The 10,717-nt window shown below is 36.9% G+C and overlaps 1 protein-coding gene across 1 annotated transcript in view; it reads right to left on the bottom strand.

Annotated features, from left to right (window-relative positions):
* The window catches only part of RAB2A (RAB2A, member RAS oncogene family), a 64,555-nt gene that overhangs the window by 33,187 nt on the left and 20,651 nt on the right, over positions 1-10,717 (bottom strand). Inside the window, exons 3-4 of the mRNA XM_006154766.2 lie at positions 7,861-7,943; positions 7,331-7,423 (exon numbers count right to left, since the gene is read on the bottom strand). Coding sequence (XP_006154828.1) covers positions 7,331-7,423; positions 7,861-7,943 — 176 coding nt within the window. The remainder of the gene's footprint in view (positions 1-7,330; positions 7,424-7,860; positions 7,944-10,717) is intronic.

Raw genomic sequence — 10,717 nt, 5'->3', positions numbered from 1 at the left:
GCTGCACGGGGGGCGTGAGCCCCCGGGGCTGTCGTCCGGCGGCGGGCGCCGCGGCTGCTGCTTAGCATAGCTTCTTTATAATGTGTATTTCCATGAACTTCTTGAAGATGTCATCGTTATGTCTTTCTTTCCTAAACCACTCTTTTAACTTATGCCCCCCTTTTGTTAGGGTTTGTATTATAATCCTTTTAATATAAAAAAAATGTTGATCTTTTTTGTTGGAGAGATTTTTGCTCGCCAGAGAAACAGAGAAAGACAGAGAAAGTGAGAATCACCCCTTACCTTGGGGTGGGATGGCCATGCTGCCATAATCCCTTCTCCTCCATTCTCCTTTTGGGATTTTGGACACACACACACACACTGCTGGGTCTGAATCTCAAACTGTGGTTAGCCATTTGGGAGTCCAGCCCCTCAACCACTATGCCATCTGCTGGCCCCAAAGCTTTCATCTTTAAAAACTGTTTCCTATTTCTTGTATAACCAGTTTAGAATGCTATAGTTAAAAACTGTCATGTCACCTTGACTAGGTCACTACCCTTCTCAATTCTTTAACTGTCTACCTTAATGCTATCTAATTAAAAAATTGCTTGTTCCCTGTTTTGATATCTTCCCTAATTCACCTCTTCCATTAATAATCATTTCATCAATTTCTCTCTGTTCTTTCCCATTTATTGTACCCCTAATTATGAGAGGCACTCATCTATAATAATGAGAAACACCTCTGCGTATACACAGTTTTCCCTTTCATGTTTGAACTACAAGCTCCTCATGTTCAGCCATCAATAAGTTGCCACCTATCATGAGACAGCAGAAAAATTGGTGGGACAAAAGGAAAACAATTCTCGTTACTTTTCAAATATTCTCTTTTTATTATTTTATACATTGTATAGTAGAAAAGGTATTTTCATAGTATAAAGCTTAGTTTCCTTCCAATAACTTTAAGCTTAAAAAAGGTTTAGTGAACTAATTTAGATGAGGAAGGCCTTGAGTGAATGCCAAAATAATATTGAAGATATTTCCAGTTACAAAGAAGTTAGCTTCTTATAATAAAAATGTCAACCTTTTGAGGCCAGCAAAGGCACAATGGTTATGTTGCGGGATTCCTACACGGCTAACCATGGTTTGAGTCTCGGACTCAATGGCTTGAAATCATGCCAGGTGCGTGTGCATGCATACTCAAATCCCAGGAAGAGAATGGAGGAGACGGGATTGTGGCGTGGCCATCTCCCCTGGGGGTGATTTCTCACTTTCCCTGTCTCTGTCTTTCTCTCTGGCGAGTGAATATGCCCTAAGGCAAAAACCTCTCCCCCCACAAAAAGAGAGTCAACTTTAAGTATTTTCTTTTATAGCAAACCTTAATCTCTACTAAAATAACACACATCAAATCTATGCAGGATCTTGGGAACTAGCAGTTGGCGTAATGGCTATGTCGCTGGACTCCCACGTAGTCGACCACAGTTCGTGTCCCGGACCCGGTGGCTTAAAACTCATGCCGGGCGCGTGTGCGTGCGTGCCCAAGATCCTGAGAGGAGAATGGAGGAGAAGAGATTGCGGCGTGACCATCCCCCCCGGGGGGTGATTTCTCGTTTTCTGTCTCTATGTCTCTCTCTGTCTGGCGAGTGCACGCGCCCTATAGTGAAAATCTCTAAAAACAAAAACAAACACAAACAAAAAAAAAAAAGCCGAAAAACAAACTATGCAGGATCTTGTTATCTTGCTATCTTATTGTTTTTACAGTTTTACTGAGATATAATTGCCATAAAAATTGCAATTAAATATAAAATTTGATGAGACTGATGTACACATATACCTATAAAGCTATCAGTTTGTCCCACGTTTTCTTATAACTTGCTGTGATCTCTCTCTTTCTCATCAGTACCCTAGCCAAGTAATAATCTGTTTGCCACTATTTATTAGTCTGCATTTTCTAAAAACTCACACAAATATAATCATATAGTATTTCTTCATTGGTCTGAGTTTTTAAATTCAGTATAATTATTTTGTGACTCATCACTTTGTTGCATCTATCAGTAGCTCATTCCCCTTTATGCTGAAGTCAATGCTACTGAAAGGCTGTATACTACGTATTTATTCATTCACCTATTAAGTGACATTTGGATTATTTCCAGTTTTGGGCTATTACAAATAAAACTACTATTCACATTTGTATAATTCTTTGCGTAGATACATAAAAATATATTTATATTAGGTAGACATGTAGGAATAAAATGGCTGGATAGTATGGTAGATATGTGTTTAATTTTTAAAGAAACTATAAACTGTTTTCCAAAGTGGTTGTATAACTTTATAATCCCACAGTAATATATTCTCTTCAGTAAAGTGGTAGTTCAAATCTTATGCTAGTTTATCAAAACTGGGTTTTCTTATTAATGAACTGAAAGAATTCTTCACATACTTACACATATACCTATAAAGCTATCAGTTTGTCCCACGTTTTCTTATAACTTGCTGTGATCTCTCTCTTTCTCATCAGTACCCTAGCCAAGTAATAATCTGTTTGCCACTATTTATTAGTCTGCATTTTCTAAAAACTCACACAAATATAATCATATAGTATTTCTTCATTGGTCTGAGTTTTTAAATTCAGTATAATTATTTTGTGACTCATCACTTTGTTGCATCTATCAGTAGCTCATTCCCCTTTATGCTGAAGTCAATGCTACTGAAAGGCTGTATACTACGTATTTATTCATTCACCTATTAAGTGACATTTGGATTATTTCCAGTTTTGGGCTATTACAAATAAAACTACTATTCACATTTGTATAATTCTTTGCGTAGATACATAAAAATATATTTATATTAGGTAGACATGTAGGAATAAAATGGCTGGATAGTATGGTAGATATGTGTTTAATTTTTAAAGAAACTATAAACTGTTTTCCAAAGTGGTTGTATAACTTTATAATCCCACAGTAATATATTCTCTTCAGTAAAGTGGTAGTTCAAATCTTATGCTAGTTTATCAAAACTGGGTTTTCTTATTAATGAACTGAAAGAATTCTTCACATACTCTAAATACAAACCCTTTGTCAGATATGTTTTGTAAGTATAGTTTACCAGTCCAGAGCTTTCCTTTACATTTTTGAAAACTTGTACTCCAAATGTATGTGTTAACGACAGGGATTATGTTGAACGAAATGTATGGTTAGGTGATTTTGTTCGGTAAACATCAGAGTGTACTTACAGGAGCCTAGATGACCACACTCCTAGGCTATATGGCATAGTTTCTGATAATCTCACTAGAATGCTGTCATTATGCATTCCATTGTGGACTAAAACATCACCAGGCAGCATGTGACTGTATGTAATACTTAAGTTCTAAAACTGACAGATAAAATCGAATGTTATTTATTGCCTAAAACATGATGTACTGAAGTATATATACACTGTGGAATGGTTAAGTCTAATTAATATATGCATTACCTCATATTATTATTATGGCAAACACTAAATATTCACTCTCAACATTTTTCGAGAATACAATGTATTGTCATAGTCATCGTGCTGTATAATAGTACAACTGTCTTAGGAAGAGTTAAAGTTTTAAATTTTGTTGAAATAGTTTATTTTCTCCCCTTTTACTGGTCAAGCTTTTTTTTTTTTTTGGGGGGGGGTCCTATTTAAGAAATGTTTGCCAAAGCTAGTGTCACTAAAGATTTTCTTTTTTAATCTCTCTTTTTTTTTTGAGAGGTTTTTGCTATAGGGTGTGTACACTCGCCAGGAGACAGAGACAGAAAGTGAGAAATCATCCCCCAGGGGGGATGGCCATGCCATAATGCCTTCTCCTCCTTTCTCCTCTCAGGATCTTAGGGATGCACACACACACACCTGGCATGAGTTTAAGCTACCGGGTTGAGGACTTGAACTGCAGTCGACTACATGGGAGTCCAGCAACATACTCATTACACCAACTGCTGGTCCCAATTTTATGTTTTCTTTTAGAGTTTGTACCATTTGATGAAAAAATGACTCTTTACCCCAGTGAATTAGCACCTTTGTCAAAAATTAACTGAACAAATATGAATAAATCTACTTGTGGTTTGCTAATCTACTCCACTGATCTATGTATGTCTAGGCCAGTATCAGATTAAAATGACTGTAACAGGGCTGGCATGTGGCTTGGTGGTTGGGGGTGCTTAGCGTGGGTTCAAGTCCCAGACCTGGTGGCTTGCTCTCTTACTCTCTCTCTCTCTCAGTTCCTCTCTGGTAAAATTAAAATAAATAAATAAAGTTAAATAAAATAATTCTTTAAAAAACAAAACAAACAAAATGATTACTGAAACTTTATAATAAATCTCTTATTATTGAAATCAGTAGATCCCCCAATTTTGTTCCTCTTTATCAAAGTTTTTTTTGATTTGCTATAAGGTGCATGTGCTTGCCAGAGATAGATACAGATAAAGGCAGGCAGACAGGGGAGAAGTGAAAAAACACCCCCTCTGGGGAAGATCATGCAACCATCTCTTCTCTACTATTCTCTCAGGGTTTTTTTTTTTTTTTTTGGAGAGGTTTTTGCTATAGGGCACATGCGCTCACCAGAAAGACAGAAAGCAAGAAATCCTCCCCACCACCCCTGGGGAAATGGCCACGCCGCATGCAATCCATTCTCCTCTCAGGATATTGGGCATGCACGCACACATGCCTGGTGTGAGTTTAAGCCACCAGGTCCGAGACTCAAACTGCAATCGACTACATGGGAGTCCAGCAACATAGCTATTACGCCAACTGCTGGTCCTTCTTCTCAGGGTTTTTGGCATGCATGTGAATGCGCTTGGTATCTTTCAAGCCACTGGTTTTGGGATTCAAATCATACAGTTGCCCATGTGAGATCCAGTCCCAGTCTCCTTAACCACCACACCATTTGGCTGGCCTTGTTTTGGCTTCCCTTTCTTTTTTTTTTAGAGAAAGTTTTGCTATAGGGTGCTTGCACTTTCTGGACAGGCAGGCAGAAAGTTAGACATCACACTCCAAGGGGTTAGCCACAACACAATCCCTTCTCCATTCTCCTCTCAGGATTTTGGGCACACAGACACACATGGCTGGTATGAGTCCCAAGCCACTGGGTCCAGGATTCGAACCACAGTCGACTACATGGGAATCCTGCATTTAACCATTGCGCTATTTGCTGGTCCCTGTTTTGGCTCTTTTAAGGCTTTTATATAAATTAAAAAATCAACTTGTCAATATCAACGTTCCAAATAAAGTTTACAGAATTTTGATTGGGATTATAATCAATCTTAAGATAAATCTGAGAAGAATTGGCATCTTAATCACACTTAGTTTATAATCTATGAATACAGTATAGGTGTCTACTTACTTGGTTTGTTCACAATGTTCTCTTATTTTTCTTTTACTACTCGAAGGATCTGTACTGATGTTACCTTTTCATTCCTGATATTGGTAATGATTAATATCAATTTATTTTCCTGATCAATATCTATTTTATTTATCTTCTTAAGAAGATAATCACTAGTTTATCTCTTTTTTTGCTTATCTTGGGTTTAATCTGCTGTCTGGTTTTGTAAGGTAAAAGCTTACTTAGGCTGTTGATTAAAATGTTTTCCTAATATAAACATTTTGTGTTATCTGCCTCTAAGCACTCCTTTAACTGCATCTCACATACCTTCAAATTTTAAACACACTAAGATTAAATTGTGGAAAACAGATAACAATGCAAATAATTGTTGCCTGCAAAAGTGCAGACTATGCCCTGTAGAATCTAATTATCACCCTGTGAATACTGCTCAATTTTGCATACATCTTTAAATTTATTTCAGCCTTTCTTAACTGAATGTATGGTACTTTGAGTTTTCTTTTGAACCGGCCATAATATCTTACTGGATTCCTTGTTAATAAATTAAGTAAAATAAAAGGTTTGCCAGGGTCACTATGATATGAAAATCATGACTTTACTTTTCTAAAAACAGTAAGTGTTTATTTTATAAAACTGAAGGATGAATAAAGTCTGCATCTAGCATTTTAAAAATACTCATTTTGTTACTACTGTAATTTCCTACTAAAGTTAACAAAAAGTTTTCTGTACTTAATAGTTTATAGAAACCCTGGACAAGCAATTATGTTTTTCCATGCTCTATCTAAACTTAGGGCACAAAAACGTTCATTGTAGATAATAGCCTAGAAGTAAAATAAGATGGAAGAAATAATACGACGACACTAATATAAAGCTAAGGAGATAAGCTTCAAAGTACTAATGTAACATCAACTAAAAATATTAAGTGTTGGGGCTGGCAGGTGGCGTGGTGGTTAAGGGCGCTGGACTCCCACATGGCCGACCATGGTTCGAGTCCCAGACCTGGCGGCTTGCTTTCTCACTTTCTCTCCCTTTCTCTTACTCTCTCATTCTCTTTGTTACTCTTTGATCAAATTTAAAAAATAATAAAGTTAAAATAATTCTTTTAAAAAATATTAAAAGTGTTGCAGGTCAACCTCATAGAACAGCTGTTAAGCATAGTGCATAAAGAAATAACTGTGGATCAAGTCCCAGTTCTGGTGACTTGAAAAACATGCCAGGTAGATGTCTGTCCATGTCCCAAATCCTGATGGGAAGGAGAATCGGAGGAAAAGGGTTGCCGTGTGACCATGTCCTATTGTGGGATGCTTTCTCTCCCTCTCTTTTCCATCAAAGGCATGTGCCCTCTGGCAGGAAAAAAATGTCTTAAAAGAGCATTCCAAGAATTTAGAAATACACCCAATTACTGTCTTGTATCAATTCATATAATACACATTAAATCATGAAAAGAAGAAATTTTATTTTCTTGAGGTCTGCATAGATACTATTTTGTATTACCTAATATTTTAAAAAATTTGGCTAATCAACTGTCCCTTAAATAAATAACAAGGGTTTATTTTAAATTAGTAATAAGATAAAATTCTCCTTTAGATTAGTTTTCTTAACTTTTATTTATTTATTTACAAGTATTTCATTTATTTATTATCATTCAATTTGACGAGAGAGAAAGAGAGAAAGTAGGCCACCAGGTCGGGGACTCAAACCAATCTGCCACATGGAGTCTGGCACCTTAACCACCACGCCACCTGTTGACCCCTTAATTTTTAAAATATATTTCAGACAAAAATGAATTAAAGTAATAAAAATGATCATTTTCAACAAAGCTTATTATCTATATTTTAAAAACCAAAAGGAATACCTGAGAATTTTCCAAATTTTATCATCTCGGAGGGTAGTAACTCACATTTGGACAATGTACAAGAAAAGCAGTCATACAAACTGTAAACCACAAACTTCATCATTAGGGCAATCTAAGCTCTAAATTAGTTGTTTTACCTTTTATTTCCAATAAGCATAATGACCATGTTGGAATTGGAATGCTGGCGGGCATCTTCTAACCAGGTCGTCAAGTGGTTGAATGTATCTCTCCTAAACATAAATGGCAATTTGGTTATTACTTTCAAAGTATTTCCCATAGTAAGTGGATAATGAACAGTATATATTCCATTAAAGACAACCCTTTCACTCATATCCATTTATATAATGAGAAATAGATTTCAAGCACAGGATCTGGTTTTAGAGTTCACTGATTACCTTTCAATTTAGAAATTACACATAAACACACCTCAGAAAATTCTAATGAATAAATAATATTACCAAATCAATCAGTTTGGGGGTACTTACTTAACTAAGAAAAATAATTCAGTTGCAGATTTCTATAGCAAATTTAAATTTGATCCAAGACATCGTTTTTAAGGCAAGTAGCCAAGGCATAAAGCAAAACACACTTTCATTACTGACAGCCATGTTTATTTAGTAAAATTCTTTGCATCGACTGCTGAACTGAAGAATACTCTAGTTCTCACCTTGTAATATCATACACTAGCAACGCCCCTGCAGCACCTCTGTAATATGACCGTGTGATGGAACGAAAGGACTCTTGCCCTGCCTGTGAACAAAGAAGAGGTCTTTTAACACAATGTCCTCCACAGTTTCATATTATCCATACACAGAGTATGGGCAGGTAGGGAGTGCACAAATGGAGGGAAGAAACTTCACCAGTCTTAGAGAAAAGTCACACAACACTACTGCTGCTCAAGTCAACCAGACATACAAGCAGTCCCTTCTGCCCCCCCCCCCCCCAAAAACAAGACCTCTAAACCCTTTTTGGCAATCCCTGACAACCCAATTTACTGAATGGCTTCACAATACATGAATCATTATTAGAGCACAGAATGGACTCCTAGCAACTAAGCTCTGAAGACAAATTTGAAAGGAAGCAAATAACCCAGAGCCTCACATTTGAATTCAATAACCCACTCCCTGGGGCAGCTGTTGACACTAGAATAAATAAAGCCCATTGTAAATAAATGATGAATGACATCTGTACGCCCACCATCTGCTGGTGTAAAGGTTGTTGGAAGGCCAAGGATGCAGATTTTATCAGTTATATCATAAACTGCAGCGAGCTTTCAACAGTCATCAGATGGAATTCTTTGAGTAATCATTTTATTATGAAAAACAGAAAATGGTTCTGAATTTAATTTATATAATTTTTTTCCACACTTAATCAATTTTCTCTGTATTTGATATATAATGCTTGTCAAAAGGCAACAGGATGTAAAAGTCATCTATTTTCACTTGTGAAACAGACACCAGAGATTATGCAAAATTAGGTAATTTCTCTCTCACTCATGTTACTAACATTTTGTTTTTTTAATGACAGACTGGTGGGAGATATGACTATTGCCTCTAAGTTTAAAATTGAGACAGCTCTTATCAAAAGTTCTTACTTTTAATCCCTTTTCTACCTTTGAGAGTAAAAGGCATTTTAAGTAAGTACTATTCAGAATTTACAAACCTGAAAAAAGATTTAGGCTTGCATGTTCTGATCTTTGTAATAAACATGAAGCCCTTCCAAACTCAGAATGTACAGACACGCTCAGGTTCTGGCCTGTTCTGTAATGCTCCATGCTGTCACACTTTGGTTTACCTGGCTCTCCCATTAGAGCCCAGCCTCCCACGCTCCCCTCGCTCCAGGGCCTAGCACTCAGTGTGCCACACAGCAGACACTGAGAGAAAGCCTCCTGAGTAAAGGATAAATCTTGTCTTAATCACATGCACAGAATGATGCGTGCTTTATTCTACTTAAATAAGTGCATATTAGTAAATCCTAACATGCTCAGAATCAATGAAAATAACTTCTCATACATAGAAACTAACAATTATACCCTGGCTGGTAACCAATGGTGCTTAGAATATTCTTATGTTAGAGACTGAGCAAGTCATTACACAAAATAGTTGGGAAGATAGCTAACACATTTCACATGATTTGAAGTTAAAAAACTAGATGATGCTAATTAGCAGCATAAAATTAATTTTTTTCATATATTTATTGAGATGTATCTTTCAAAAAAGTCCTTTCAAGTCCAAGTTCAATATGGAAGTGTTATGAGAATTTTTTTGAATGCTTAGCATAGAAAATTAAGGACAAGATCTTTAAGAAATTCACTTCGTTGCAAATCAGATAAGCCAAGAAAAGGTTCTGTGGTAAATGCTATAGAAAAGGTAAATATTTTATTAGTTCAAAAATGCAAGTTTAGGGAACCAGCAGTTAGCGTAATGGCTATGTCGCTGGATTCCCACGTAGTCGACCGTGGTTCGCGTCCCGGACCCGGTGGCTTAAAACTCACGCTGGGAACATGTGCGTGCGTGCCCAAGATCCCGAGAGGAGAATGGAGGAGAAGGGATTGTGGCGTGACCATCCCCCCTGGGGGGTGATTTCTCGCTTTCTATCTCTATGTCTCTCTCTGTCTGTCTGGCGAGCGCACATGCCCTATAGCGAAAACCTCTAAAAAAAAAAAAAATGCAAGTTTAGAGCTCTTATATCTCCATAGCTAACTATCAAGGCAAGGTTAAAGTTCTTTAAAATAATCTTGTCAGGACATTTTGTAGAATGAAATAAAAAGAACATTTTTTTTTTATACAAAGCACTATTATAAGATCTAAAACTTCAGAGTTTACAAGACCAGGTAAGATACAGTAAAACAATAAAAGAAAAAAATAAATTTAGAAAAAGAAGGCAAACTTCTATAAACCATTCCCATTTCTCCCAAACTGCTTTGCAAAGAAATAGATGTTCCAGTGGGGAAATAATACAGAATATCACTTCATAATGTATCCACTGAGTCTAGATTTTGCCCAGTAATGTAAACAAAAATTCAAGCAAATAAAAGTCAAAATTTTCACTACAGACTATCAATGTAGCTATGCATCTTAAAATCTATGATTATGTTCTAACAAATAAAAATTGGTATTCATGGGACCAGTAGTTGGCGTAATGGCTTGCTGGACTCCCATGTGGCCAACCGTGGTTTGAGTCCTGGAGCCGGTGGCTTAAACTCATGCCGGGAGCATGTGCATGCGTGCCCAAGATTTTGAGAAAAGATTGGAGAAGGGATTGCAGTGTGGCCATCCCCCTATGGAGTGATTTCTTGCTTTCTGTCTCTCTGTCTCTCTCTGTCTTTCTGGCGAGCGCATAAACCCTATAGCAAAAAACTCTCTAAAAAAAGGGGGGGGGGACTTTAGAAACTTGCCTGAACAGGATCTAGAATTCTTTGTAGTAAGAGACTCCTGAAAGTAGCTGAGGGTGAAAGAAAAGTGCTTTTTAATGAAACAGGAATAACTGGCAAAACAAACACAGGTTAGGGATGACCAGAGTGG

Source organism: Tupaia chinensis, unplaced genomic scaffold (genome assembly GCF_000334495.1).
Source record: "Tupaia chinensis unplaced genomic scaffold, TupChi_1.0 Scaffold000421_1, whole genome shotgun sequence".
In the NCBI taxonomy this organism is placed as follows: domain Eukaryota; kingdom Metazoa; phylum Chordata; class Mammalia; order Scandentia; family Tupaiidae; genus Tupaia; species Tupaia belangeri.
This window is presented reverse-complemented; position numbering and strand designations above follow the sequence as displayed.